General features: G+C 38.6%; 1 protein-coding gene across 1 annotated transcript in view; it reads right to left on the bottom strand.

Annotated features, from left to right (window-relative positions):
- The window catches only part of eif4g2b (eukaryotic translation initiation factor 4, gamma 2b), a 31,007-nt gene extending 17,268 nt beyond the window's left edge, over positions 1–13,739 (bottom strand). Inside the window, exon 1 of the mRNA XM_044356519.1 lies at positions 13,699–13,739. Within this exon, the coding sequence (XP_044212454.1) occupies positions 13,699–13,739 (41 nt within the window). The remainder of the gene's footprint in view (positions 1–13,698) is intronic.
- Positions 13,740–14,776: the final 1,037 nt, after the last annotated feature.

The raw sequence follows: 14,776 nt of genomic DNA, 5'->3' as shown, positions 1-14,776 counted from the left end.
AACTCATTGATTTAGTTCTTCTCTTTTACATGTTTTTTTGTATTTTAGTTATTAGATGTCTCAGCAAGCAGAAAATAGCTATTTGTTAACATGACATAAACACATGAGAGCATCAGCACAGCTATAAACACTTTTGCCTTCAGAAGACGACCATTGTATATGGAGTGAAAATGCACGTCTTCTCGACTGTCACAGTGCCACCAACTGTGACAGAAATGGCTTATGTCAATGTTTTTGAAAAGCTCAGTTTTCCCTGTCCACATTGAAATGTAGGGCTGGCGTTTTCAGTTTCATTCCCTTTGGTGACAGTTTTTGTAAAGCTCAGTTTTGGGGTGTGAAAAAAACCCAAAATAGAGATTTAAAAAAAATGCCTTCTTTCAAGATTTAAAAGTTCAGTATAGTAGAAACAATCTAGTTTGTGCTGTCGTCTGACCAAAACCTGCCGTCATAGCCTCCTCGTGCAGCCCTTCCTGGCTGCATCACACAGCTTCCTCCCTGATCTATCTCCAAGAGCTTTGTGTTTTTTGTAAGAGTAGTACAAATGGGGAAAAGGGAACGCAGTCGGATGGACAGTGTCTCCCCAAAGGCCCTTATAATGTTGCACTCAGTTGTACACAAAAAGTTACGGATGTATTTGTATAAAGACTGAAAAAAGAGAGCCCGAGAGGCTTTAAAAAATATTTTGTTGCCACAGAGATTTTCCATATAGTGATACTGACAGCACAGATAAATGTGATGAAACACTTACTTACACACTTACATACAGTACAACTTCCTGTCTTGTCCTGTTTGATTTTCCACCCAGGGGTTAATCCTTCTGCTGCAGTACGATGCTTCAGCATTATCCACAGGTTTGGCAGCGATCATTCTCTTTCACTTTGTTCTACTTAAGAAACATTTGCTGTCATCATAGAAAGGTTTCTGCTGCTATAAATAAAGAGCTAATGATTTACAAGGACATAAAATCTGCATGTTGAGTAAAAGCAGATGAATGGGGTTATCTCTTCAGTTTAAACTCTGAGTAAAGATGTCTCATACCGTAAGCGTCAAACTTTGAAAGAACAAGGTACTGTCTAAGACTCGCAAAGGGGGACTTGTGACCTTTTCCAAAGACACATTTATTGCTCAGTGACAGCCACAGTATAAGGTTTTTATTTTGTTTGTTTGTTGTTTTTTGTTTTTTTTTTACCAATTTTTGTTGGGAATCAGCTTGAGTGAGCTGATGCAAAGCTTGAACTGTTGCAAAGATGAATGAGGGATAAGGAATATCTGATAGTTTAAAAGAGAGAAAAGTGAAATACGAACCATTTTCATACAGAAGGTTTTTGGGGTTTTTTTGGCAAACAGAAAAGCAAGTCATGAATTTTGTTGTAATTCCTTTACAATTTCTGGTAGCTGTATGCCAAGATGTCTTCTATTTCACAGCGGGAAGATTCTGTCAGAAGACTGCCAATAACTAAAGCTGGATCACAGCTTTAGTTATTGGTGTACTACTGTGTCTTTGCCATAGTTGCATAAACATCTTGGGAACAACAAATTCATGCTTTGTACCTTTCCACACCGGCTATTTATACCTGCTTCACCTTTAACTTGCTCCTATATGCATTCATCTATGACCTTCTGAGAAAATATGAATGAAATACTCCTTTGCTCTTCCCCTGAGATTTGTGTGACCTCTCTCACACATTTCAGAGCCTCTATTTATCCAGGAAAGGGTTTTCTCAAAGTGCTGCATGCTGTGATTTCTATCTTTATACAAAATTCACACTTGAGAGAAGCTCAGTACAGCCAAAGCCTTGCATTGTTGGCCAATGAGCACTAGGACCAGCTGGAAAAAGTCACACTAGATAATTTTAACATTTAAAAAAACAAAAACAGATTGGCAATGTACATTTCATTTTGTTGTTGTGTAGTAGCCTACAAGCCAACCCATATTTTACCCATATTTGACAGCACCCCCAGTCATTGACTATACTCACATGATAGCTGAAGTCACTTCAGTTGGTCCCATGTCTGCAGCCCCTTTCATTGCTGAATTATAAGCCTTTAAACATGCACCAAGGTTAAGGTTCAAAGGTCAGTATTTCAAAGCAGGAGCCATGTAGAATCTTCATACGGACATATGTTACTCTCCAGGTCAAGATCTTTCCAACGATGTATTTGGTTTTGCTCTACAACAAAGTTTTAATTTTTGTCCATTTCATGGACACAAGCCATCCCAGGCTTAGTTTCCGAGAGCATTTTACAGGCCCAATATATAAAATGAAGCTTTTTTGTTTGTTTGTCTTTAATTTATAGTGGAAATACTGACCGAAATGAGTCACCTTCAGAGATCACAATACTGCTGATAATCTAGGGCATTACTACTGTCTTGGAGGAACGCCTGAAGTGCTTGGGTTGGGGTTAGGGTTAGGGTTATGGTTAAGGCTGAAAAGACAAAGCCGTTCTCATTCAAGCATAGGCTATTATTTACATAACCCTGGATATTTTTTTTTATATCTTTATGATTCTTGGGTTTGGGATTTTATGTCAGCATGAAATCTGTTTATTAGCCAGTGCAAGCATACAAAGAGTTCTTGATGTTTGCTCCCAAATAACGCTACACAGAAGAATAAAAATAGACAAAAGTAAGGTAATAATAATAATAATAATAATAATAATAATGAAATAAACAAAGGCATATTAAAATGAAATTTTAATTTTAAAATCTATTTACAGAATGGAATAGTAATATTTTTGAAATGGGATATAAAACTTAAAATGAAATATTGACTGTACAAAGAAAATACAGACTGTGCTATGGACAAAGAAATGGAGTGTATGAAATGTGATGAGCAAAAATCAAATGTAATGAATAATTGAATTATGTAACAGTAAAGGTTTAATGTAATGCACAATGTAAAGTCCAGTTTGATGAAATACAGGAAAGTGACAAGTGCAGGGATGAGGGATGTGAAATGTAAAGTCCAGTTTGATAACCCTGTCTTCATCCCATTAATATGGCCATGGTACAAGATTTGATGCACACACACACATACACACGCAGAGCCTCCAGGCCAGACTAAGCAGTTGGAGTGCTTTACTTGATGATGTGGCTCAATATTGATTGAGGAAGACTCTATGTTTTAAGAAAGATGATTTCATATTAAATATCCTCAGACACATATTCTTTGAAATAATTAATTTAAAAGAAATAATTCTATAATCACAGGCTATAAAACACCTTTTCTTGACAGAGATAGTGGCGCTTGGATTTGATTTGCAGCGTGCGTTGGCAATTTGAAATGGAATGAAGCCCACTGATGGCAGACAACCCAAAATCCAAGTCATCTACAACACAATGCACTGCTTTAGCCTGCCACTATCAAAAACTGACAAATAACCTCTTTATTTCTCAGAATCGAAGGAGAAATAATTAAAACTGATGTTCCTAACATTAACCTTTCATACTGTTGAGTTATCAAGGACACTTTGGTGTTTTTGTGTTGAGAAATGTTAAAAATATCATTAAAATATAACCTTAACACGGTGAGGCCACTTCCCGGCGGCGGGTCATCCGGTATGCCCACCAGACTGACGTGGACTGTTGACTATGCTGATAAAATTAAAATAAATAAGCAAAAACAAGGATAAAATCTTGTCATTAAATATTGAATGATGTAGAGGTTATAGTTAAAAAACTGAATAACAAATGAGAAAAAACAATAAAGCTTCTGTGCTCCTGAGCCCTGACTGAAGAAAGCATTTTGAGTGATGCACATGACTATTGATTGTTCATTACTGCAAAAACTCTGCTATTGCTTTATGTCCAACCGCCTACACAACTTTACAAAACATATCTGAGGGTTGTTGAGGGAACTAACTGGAACACAAGTACACAAAGAAGAATTTGGGGAAGTGGGCAAAAAACTGAGGCAGTTCATTCAAAAATAACCCCTGGAATAAATTGAAGATCACAGATTGATGCTAGAAGATCTGAAGGTGTCCTTTATACCTTTTAGAATTTGGCATTCATGGCCCCCAGAGGATGAAGTCTAAAGATTATGGTGATCCCCTGACATTATTGTCAACCCATCCATACAGGCCTACAAGTACACAGTATGGATGAAATATCATTTATCTGGGGCCAGTGGTGCTACATTTAACATTTTAAGCTGTGCAGTTTCTTTAGCGCCACCAACAGGCAGAAGTTCTCACTTATCCAGTGTCTCAATATACAGACATCCACGGTTCCCAGATGATGTATCCCAATGACTCAAATGATCCTGTGGCCTTTTCTCTAACACCACCATGAGGTTTGTGGTTTTGAGTAAAATGTTTCAACAACCTTTGGATGGGTTGGCATGATATCTTGTACAAACGTTCATGTTCCCTCAGGATGAACTGTAATCACTTTGGTGACCCCTCAACTCCTCAGCAAATACCTGCTGATCAGCAGTACAGCCATAGCTGTACTTAGTGTTCAGTGTGAATTAGCAAATATTAGTATGCATGCAAAACTGTCATCATGGCAAACATCATATCTGCTAAACATCAGCATGTTAGCATTCCCATTGTGTGCATGTTAGCATGCTGGCATTTACATTTAGCTTTAGTACAGCCTCACAGAATTGCTAGTCTGGCTGTAGACTCTAGTCTTGTTTTCTTGTCTTTGTCTGCTGAGGGACATCTTGATGGGCAGTTTTGGGATTCAATCTGGCAATCTTCCACCCACAAGCCCTCTTATGTGCATTTGAGTGTCTGTTGTATTATACCAGACATACCATTTTTTAATATAGTGCCAGTAATAGTGGGTATGAGAATGGGAATAGAGTGTGATGGAAAACTTGAAAACAATTGACTGTGTGCAACCCTTTAATCCTTACCCTTTGTCCCTGGAGGGTTTTATAAAAAGTCTCCCATTCCCAGGCTGTCTGCTGAGGTGCTGATAAACTGTGGTACATGTGACCCTCTTCACATGCGAATCAATAATGCACTGTGATATCTTCTTTTTAATCTCCCCAGTCAATTACATTGTACCTGACAGGCTAATCTAAAAGAACGCATTACTGTTTGAGTGGCCCATGGCAAAGGGTATCACTCTCCGTATAAGTAAGGGGTCTCTGGCTGCTTGTATGAATTAGAGTGCAGAAAGCGAAGTGACTTTATATCAAATTTCAGACTCTGAAAGAGACGTGGGAGAAATAATTCAGTCTTCATGTGAAAATCGATATAGGTCCATGTTTGCAAACTTCCAGTCGGTTTCTGGTTCATCACAAGATGGTGGTGTATTTTGAAGGCTTTTCTGAAAAACTTCTCCAAGCGGCACAATTGATAACTTGTCAGTTACATGTCAGACTCAAGAACGACTTATTAAAACAGAGGGAGAAAGCATTGTTAGAATAAAGTGCAAGAGTATTACTCCACCATAAATACCCCATACAGTGCAGACGCACATGTGGGGATAGGCTACATTTTCTCTGTGGAAATGTACCATCTGCTTTTTTTATTATTTTTTTTATTTTTTATTAAAACAACTTTTCTCCAACTTTTTTTTTTTCTTATGAAAGAAACAAATCTTGTTTGTTTGTGTTTTTCTCTTTGCCGAGTATCTCTCCGTCTTGGGAATGCAGGATTAAAATATTAGCACTTCCTATTCAAACTCTTCCCTCTAGTTCAAAACAAAAATCAATATGAGCTCCATTATGTAAAAATGTTCAAAGAAACATGGTCCCAAGGGTGGGGTCGCAAACTGTGAGCATTCCGGTGTATTTAGACTTGAGGATATATACCCCACTGATAGAACAAAGTTTGCCTTTGGACTGAAATTTTAAAGAAATTCACTTGAAGCTGGAGCCTTTTTTGCTGGTGGAGATTGTTCTCTACATGCAAAAAAGTGTGGGATAATCCATTTTCATAGTTTTATGTTAAGTATTCATGATGCATATGTTTATTTGAATGTTAAAGAAGGACTCGTTGCTCCTGGGTGTAATTGGTCCCTGCACATGGATGTTTTTGTACACAGAGAACGTCGCTTTCTATACAGTAGACGCTGAGGAGCTGAAGTGGTCCAGTCCCTTGATGCTAGCTGAGGAACATATAGAAGTCTTTTATTAACAGCCCACAGAGGGACTGGTCTCAGAAACAAAGAATCCAAACAGTAAATCAGGCAAAGCTGGCCAGGTTTAGAGATTGAGTACCAAGCACAAATATATTCATGAGAAGCTTTTTCCTTAAGTGAACAAAATGAAGATTTGTGTTCTTTCTTGCTGTACCTTTAAAATGGTTACTCCCTGCTGGCACTGCATTAAAATCTGAGCCTAAACATGAATACCCTGAAAGTACAATAAATCGTCTTTTATATCTCAACTTGTGTTAAAAAAAAAAAAAGACGGATTGTTGCTGCACAAAATGGCACTCAAACACACCATTACACTGGACCTCTGTGGTAATTTTGCACCATGCCAATTACCACGCCCCATCATTTGTGCCATCCAAACACTAATGGGAAGCCTAACATAAGAGAGCAAAGGCATCCGTAAATAACTTCTTGCTATGGAAATGGAGGAGACCAATGAGCGGGAAAGTGGCCTCGCTGCTAATTAAAAAGCCACCGCTCGGGCAGATCCTCTACCTCATTAAAGCTTTGAGTCCTCTCAGGCTCTGAGAAACGCTGTGTTCCTGGACAGAGCACGCATCAAGACAAGTCACAGAGGTTAGGACTAAGAAAAACCAAGGTGGCTTTGAGGAGGATGACATCCAAACCCAAATTAAGTTAATTTGAGGTTCTGCAGCGGACCTGTCAAGTCCTCACAGCGTCAGGACTTTGGCTGACATACGGCTAATAGGCAGGACAGTTCTGCGGATAAAACACTGTGTGTGCTGCAGAGTTAGTGTCATACTCGTTCTGTGCCTCGACTCTCTCTTCCCCTGAACTGACACTGAACCTGTCTGATATTTTTGGGAAGGAAAATATAGTTCATTTGTGTGAGATGCATCTGATTTGCATTTTGGAGAGTTTCTGTAAACGCTTTGATTGACAAACTGTGGCGGTTGTGGGTGGCACATTGTTATCTTTGTGACCATATATTTTCATTAGGAAAATAAATTGATTTGTTGAATTTTGGTTGGACTATTGCCATAGCATAATGGATGATATGTAAGAGGGAGACATCAACAGGCCTTCCTTTGATTTATATTCAAATGAGCCATACACAAGAAATTGGATTTCATGTTATCTCCCAAAGGGTTTTTTTTTCTGTTAATATACAACAAGTGGATTAGAGGTGATTCCTCATTTTGCGGCACCATCTGAGAAAGCTACATCAACAATGTGGAGCACAAGCAGAAATTAATACTGACTCCACCATCTATGTGAAAATATGTCCCTTTTTGTTTTTGATTTTCTAAATTAACAAATTACCACCTGGACCTTTTCAAATTTATACATGAAAGACAGTTTTTTTTTTTTCTGCATTTGATAAATGAGTTTTGAGCATCAAAACTTAAAAGGAATATAAACAAAGGGCAGAAATGGAAGAGAAAAGCTCCATGGTGTGAAATATAATAAAAGTTTTTCAATGTGAATTCAGTTATTGCACTATAATGCCAAACACAGCACCAAATGATGGTACTGGTACTTTATATGTGTATGATGGATATCTAATTTTGCACCTCAGTGGTTAGAGAGTTCCTGCAGTTATTCATTCTAAAGGTAACAGAACATTAGACTATTATTAAATAATATGAATATGATTTGTCCTCAGGAACTGATAATATTTAACCATATATACTGTCTCATATTATTGTTCTCTCTAATAAGTAAAACTGAACTATTCTTAGAACTTCCTGGAACAGCCTCAAGGAGTCCTGGAGGTCTTTAGAGCCCACTTAGGGAACCAATGTTTGGAGCAATCATCCTGTAACTTCATAAATTGGATCACCACCTTAACAGTAATTGTGCCAAGTGTCTCTGTACAACACTGAATTTCTATGTGAATTGAAAAACCTTCACACTGTGTGCCTCCAGGTGAAAGTGACAGTGTTTGTCTCACCACTTATTAAATAATGGGAATCGGATTTTGTAAAATGTAAAAAAAATAATCTCATTACACACACTATATTCCTAAATCTGTATGTCATATTATTATCTCTGAAAGTTGGAATGCTACTTTTAATTGCTTAGACTATTATACCGTCTTCCCTCTGTCTTCTTTTTCAGTCTTCTCTGTCTCACCTGCAGGTAGTTCAAAATACAGCAGCGAGACTCACTGGTAGCAAAGAGAGAGAGACCTCCCTCCACTGGTTACCAGTGAAATATAGATTTTAAGATTATTTTACTTGTTTTTAGAGCTCTGAATGGTTTGGCACCAGCCTGAAGTGCAAAAGTATTACAGATCCTCTGATCAGTTACTTCTCTCTGCTCCATGTTGCCAGTCAAAATCCACAGCTGACCGAACTTTTTCCACTTCTCCTCCCACAGTGTAGAGCAGTTTTACCCTCACTGTCAGCTCTTCCCCATCTATCACCACTTTTAAATCACAGCTAAAGAAACACAGCTTGATTCCCCTTAATTTCTAATATCATGGTAAAATTTGTTCAACTTCGTCTGTTACAGTTACTTATCTATCTATTTATGTTTTGTTTTAATCATTTAACTGTATCTTATCATTTCTCTATAAAACACTGTATAGAACAATTGTTGTTGTTCTTAAATCTATGTGAGTTTCCAATCCTGCTATTTTCACCAGGATTGGAATCAAATACATGAGACTAACGGCAGCTATTGTGTCCACAAACAGGAAGTACAGCAAAAATGGCAGAATTAATTTCCCTACATTTCCCAAGATTCTCATAAGTCAGTCCTGGTAGTTTGGCTCATTTGACAAAACATCAATCAATCAAACTTTATTTGTATAGCACCTTTTGTACAGTTCAGTGCAATTCAAAGTGCTTTACAGATGATTGACAAGTTGATAGTAAGACAGAACAAATGTAAACACTAAAAAGAGTTTGATACTAATGCACACCAAAAAGATAAACATGTAATAAAACCAATGAAATAGATTAAAATATAATAAGAACGAGATAAACAGATAAGTGACAATGGTAAATAAAATAGATAAGAGACATAAAACATTTTAAAACATGAGTACAATAAAATAATTGATTAAATATAATATGTAAGAAACAATAAATGTGTGTCGATTTACTGCACTGAATGCTTTTCCGTAACAAGCTAATGTATCATAAAAAGCAACTTGAACAGAGAAGATTCATAAAGTCAGCAAACTGTCAATAGCCTATTTAGGCTAAGTGAGGATGTTCACATTCATTTGCTCTGAAACCTTGAAACTCAGACACACGTAATGTTGTTTACACAACTGAGATCATTGAGGCATCTCAGTGTCCAAAGAATAATTAGTCATCTGCATCGGTATGGTAACAAGTTCACACTCTGGAGGTTGTTGTTGAAAGTCATTATGGGAAATGTAGTGAACTTATTAAGTAAAGTGAAGTCACTACAGGACAACAACAACAACAGCAATTTGAAAAAATCGATTTGCAATTTCCTCACAAAGTATTTCCAAGACTGGAGTAAACATCATGATTTATGATTTAACAGTGAAGGAGTTTTCAAGGATTTTTGATGATATCAGCAATAAATAAGTCATCAAGCTACTTGATAATTGTACTCCATTCAGCTGTATATTATTTTCCTTCTTCAGTGCACATGTGATGCAAATCAAATGTTGTCAAGCATTTGTGTGACTTTTACTTCCGTCCTCTCTGTGTTCAGTCCTCATGGAGAAAAGACATACCCGAGTGGCTTGTACATAGGTGTAATTAAGATGTGACGCTACGATAAGAAAGTTTATAAACTGAGGCGACATGAAATGGCAATGTTTAATTTATGTCTATGCCTTTCAACATTTAATGATGTCCTCAGATGTTCTTTAGGGACAAAAACACACATATTTTCCATGCAAATGGGAAGACAAACACAAACAAATCTGCTAGTCTCCTGGATCGCCACATATCACACAGAACCAGACACACAGATTATTCCAACGTCTGAACAAATATGCCCTTCTCTTCTTTATTCATCGCTTTTCTGTTTAGTTTGTTGCCCTGTTTGTACAAAGGGTATTATTCTATTCCAGTGGTTATCCTGCTCATATGGTCAGACAGCGGCCAGTTGGCTGCTCAAGCTGAACTCAACTGTTGTGGAGACTTAGAAAGATGTGTTTTAATTCAAATAAAACAAGACTAATGTGCAATTAATCTTCTACACCGACAAGGGAAATTAAACGCCTCTATTCAGAATGAAAAGGTGCGATAGGAGGGAAGATTAGCTTAACTGGTACAATGACACACCGTTTGCCACAGGGGAATCAGTGTTAAATCTTGTTGGCGATTAGCTGTGATTAGGTGATGTCTGATAAGCCAGTGCTGATTTGTTATTGCGTTTCTTGATTGGAACATTGCAGAACTTTAACTGAGTTATTATTCAAACAATCTAAGGCATACAATTTTTAAACCTGAGCAATCCTGATAAGTGTTTATTTCATATTTCCTAGTGTAGTTTAAATCGTGTTGGTGGTCACTGGTAAACATCTCCCAATTAACACACCCTGTCAACAATATATCAGTATTTATCTGCAGCTCAACCCTCAGATTTTTTCACCTGCAGACAGAGCAGCAAATGAATGACTTTTTCTGTGTTTCCTACTGTTTGTCTGGGCTAGAAGCCCTTTCAATTCTGTTCACACAAACCTGACAGAACAATGGAAGCCAACATAATGGATTCCAGAGGGATTTTGAGGAGTGAAGTGTTGACTGTTGTAGATCATCACTGGTGGGGCCACCACGGGCTTGTTATGCTTGCTCTGTGTAAATAAAGTTTGAGTTGTTATAGTTCAGTTATTATTTTCTGTCACTCAAAAACAAATACAAGTAACTCATTGCAGTACACAAAAATATGCAGTTCATAAGAAGGGCTCAGTTTCAAAACTGAAGACCTTGAAGCTTCAATAATAAATGTTTTTTATATTAATAACAATAAAATAACTATGAAGGGGTGTAAGAAGCATCTCTCAGTTCTTTTTTATGCTTTTATGTCCCACAATTTGTTACTTATTTGTTACTTACTTACTGTTTTGGTTCAGTTTCAGTGCATCAACCTCATTTCTAGCTGCAGCAGGCAGCTGTTTAAGCAAAAAAGCTCTGGTAAGCCTGTTATCCTTTCCCAGCACCAAATGGCAGACAGACAAAGTTAGCTACTAGCTGATGAACATAGTGAAGCCAAATATTTTTTCTCAGGAGTTGGTGGAGAATATATACTGTATACAAAGTCACAGAACTAACAGGAGAGTGAATATTGACAGTCATCTGGTGGCCAGAAACACAACTTCAAATTATTGCTAATGTTACTCTGTAGTTGCTAACAGCTAGCATTACACTCACTGACTTATATTATGATGCACATCATCTTCACACACTGCAGAAAATACAGTCCGGTGGCTGCTTGTATGTATCTTAGTTCTGTTGATAACGTTATAGTTACATATTGGCGAGATAACAAGTGATTGTAATTCACTAAAGGGCTCATCAGGCAAGTAAGCTGTCACTCATCAGCTGAAGACCCATCCACACGTACTCTATATATAGACTACTATATGTTTTCATCTGTAGTAACTTAACACGGCTCTGATACGGCTGAAAGTGATCAGGAAACAGTAAAATAAGGCTGATATCTGAACGTACAAACATCTATTAGTGTCCTGTAATTACCACTTGTGGCAGCAGAGGCCACTGTTGCTGCTGCTCAGCGGATGTTACATAGTCTTGCTTTAACGGGGGCTTGGATGCGACAGGGTACATAGCAAGAGGTAGTTAGGAAGAGGGTGAAGCCAAACAGCATTTTTGTGCACCACGGCCTGATAAGTTATTCTGGTCATGAATATTTCAGTGATTATTGTGTTGTCAAAACCATGTTTACACAAAAAGAAAATAGAAATAACACTTTTCTGACTTATGCCTGCATGCAAGGACAAACAGTCAAGAAACTCCCTCCACACATTAATCCCATCATGTGAACTATCAATTCAAATACGATAAAACCAATGAAATGTTTCAACTGCAGCTTTCCTGTTTATCCACAACATCAGCAAAACTGCTTGGATCCTGTTATTGCCCTGCCAGCATTAACATCCTTTTGAGTTGAAATATGATGTGTATCCATACCATCAACCCAACTGGGAACAGCTCAGGGGAAAGACTGTCGTGTCACGCGGCGCACAGACAGATATCAAATGGCACACAGAGACTGCACTCAATCTGTGGCCGCTGTCAAAAATACATCATGACGGGTGATGAGTTTGAGTCATTACATTTTAATGTTTGCTGCCATGTGCTGTGATGCATGGAGGCCGAGTGGGCGACCAATCAGGGCTGGCTGCTGTTTGCATTAATTACTTGTTATGATGGGGCATTCCTCGGTTAATGAGACGCAGTGCTCCATTGTATTTTCTTTTGCTGTTGCGATTAATCACTTGATAGTTAGCTGGAAAAGAGGGGGGGGGGGGGGGGGGGGGGGGGGGGGGGTTATCTGTTGCTCTCTTGCTGTTAGAACACCAGGCCAACACATTTCCATTCGGCAAAGCTGATAGCAAGTCTCCCCAAATCAAAATCCCTGTCAAAACATTTGCTGGACTCACTGTATCCAACTTGCCACAGGAATTTAAGACAACCATATATAACAGCAGGCTGCATCTTATGACTTGCGACATTTTAGCTTCATATTTCAGCATGAGATCAGGTTGTTTGCCCCCGAACAACAGCGATTACCCCTGAAACCTTTCGTCAACACCTGATTTTCATGTCACTATTCTCTCCTCAGTAGTGGTGCCTCTCATGCCCTCCTGCATCCTGCTGTGTTGTTGACACAATGTGGCAGCCCTGCAGCAATGTGTGCAGTGCATTACAGAGAGAGAGCGAGACCTCCAGCCTCAAATAAGAGAACATAAACCTGAGTTCCTGCTGAGCCCAAGCATAAAATATAAGGAGCAGTGTGTAGTGAGAAATGGTAGCAGGAGATATGACAAAGGTTGACAACTCTGAATGCACAAGAAGGCTCTGTCAGTGTCAACGCTGATCCCTGCTGTTAAGTCAAGGCACGAGCATGCCACAGTATTACCTTTGTAGATATTAGCATATGCTTTAAGACGAATGTCAAGGTCTACCTGATGTTGTTTAAGGAAAAGGTCGGGAGGTCACAGTGGGCAGAGAAAACCAGACAAAAGCATGAATCACAGGGATAAAGTAAGAACCTAGAGAACGCATACCTCTGTCAAGGCAGCACAAAAACCAAAAAATATTTGTTTTGCTTCTGGATCTGCATAATATGATGATAGATAGTCATACTGATTTTTGGAGAATACCTTAATCCTTTCTGAAAATATGTCAGCTTGTCAGGGTGGCCATTTATCCTCATCATGTTGCTGTAGCACTGTCTGCAGCAGGATCCCTGCAGGATCAGTTGTCATTTATGTTCCAACTGCACAATGTGTTTTAAAGGTGCAGTGTGTAGAATTTAGTGGAACGGACTTGGCAGAAATGGAATATAATATTCATAAGTATGTTTTAATTAGTCTATAATAACCTGAAACTAAGAATTGTTGTGTTTTTATTACCTTAGAATGAGCCCTTTATATCTACACAGGGGGTGGATCCTCTTCCATAGAGGCCGCCACCGCCATGTTTCTACTGTAGCCCAGAGTTTCGCAGCCACTATAGGTTCTCCTACGTGCTATGAAAGTGAGGGGGAGGGGAGGGGTATTCAGTTTGTTGCAATCTACAACCTCACTGCTAGATGCCATTAAATCCAACACATTGGTCCTTCAAGATTTATGGCTGTTTATGTCAAATAGGTCATTCCTAGAAAAAATAAATTGGGCTCATTCATATATTTCATGTACCAAATTTAGGGAAGATTAGATGAAATCCGTAGGTGGGGTGTTACAGTGAAGGGGAATAAAAAAAGAAAACAAGATTTATGTAATCTTGTCAACTGAGAGACAGGAAACCTTGGAAGAGATAATAGAGTTGAAGTTGGAGAATAACAGTATGTTTACTAGAGGTTTGCTAAAGTTAAACAATAACACTCAGTCTGGCTCATCTGTGCCTTTCATTCTGGTCCAACCTCTGCTCTCCTCCTACCTCCCACTTCATCTCAATCACTGCAGACCTTCTGTTTTGTCTCTAACCATTCATAAACTAGCCCTTTTTCCCACTCCCTTAGTTGCTTGGCTCCACAGGCACCCATTGCCACCCCAACTCCACACCCCACACAGTCCATGGAGTCTGCACCAAAACCTACCACAATAAATCTCATATGTCTCCTACTCATGTGTGGCAAAGTTTCCTCTAGCTGAATGCAATGGTTGCACATGGGTATAATTTTGAGGTAATGCAGCTTTGATGTCACCTGAGCATTGCTTAGGTCACATGACAGTGTGTGATGTCTCATGTCAGAGGTGTCAGAGTCACACGGGTTAGGGTGTGAATTGCTAAGAAACTGTCCAGGAAGGAATGTCAGGACCCTGACAGCTTCACAACAATTCACATGTTCATGTGCCTCTGACCATCACACCTGAGTCGTCACACACCTGACCACAGAGATTAAAATGCCTCGCCAGTCACTACAACATCTTCAAGACACACAACAAATCCAGTTGCCTTTGATGGACTACTGGCACTTTATGTTCAACTGTCTTGTAATGAGTCAGCACAAGAT

The sequence above is a fragment of the Thunnus albacares genome, chromosome 7 (genome assembly GCF_914725855.1).
Source record: "Thunnus albacares chromosome 7, fThuAlb1.1, whole genome shotgun sequence".
Lineage (NCBI taxonomy): Eukaryota > Metazoa > Chordata > Actinopteri > Scombriformes > Scombridae > Thunnus > Thunnus albacares.
Note: the sequence above shows the minus strand (reverse complement) of the source record. Positions and strands in the feature narration are given on the sequence as shown.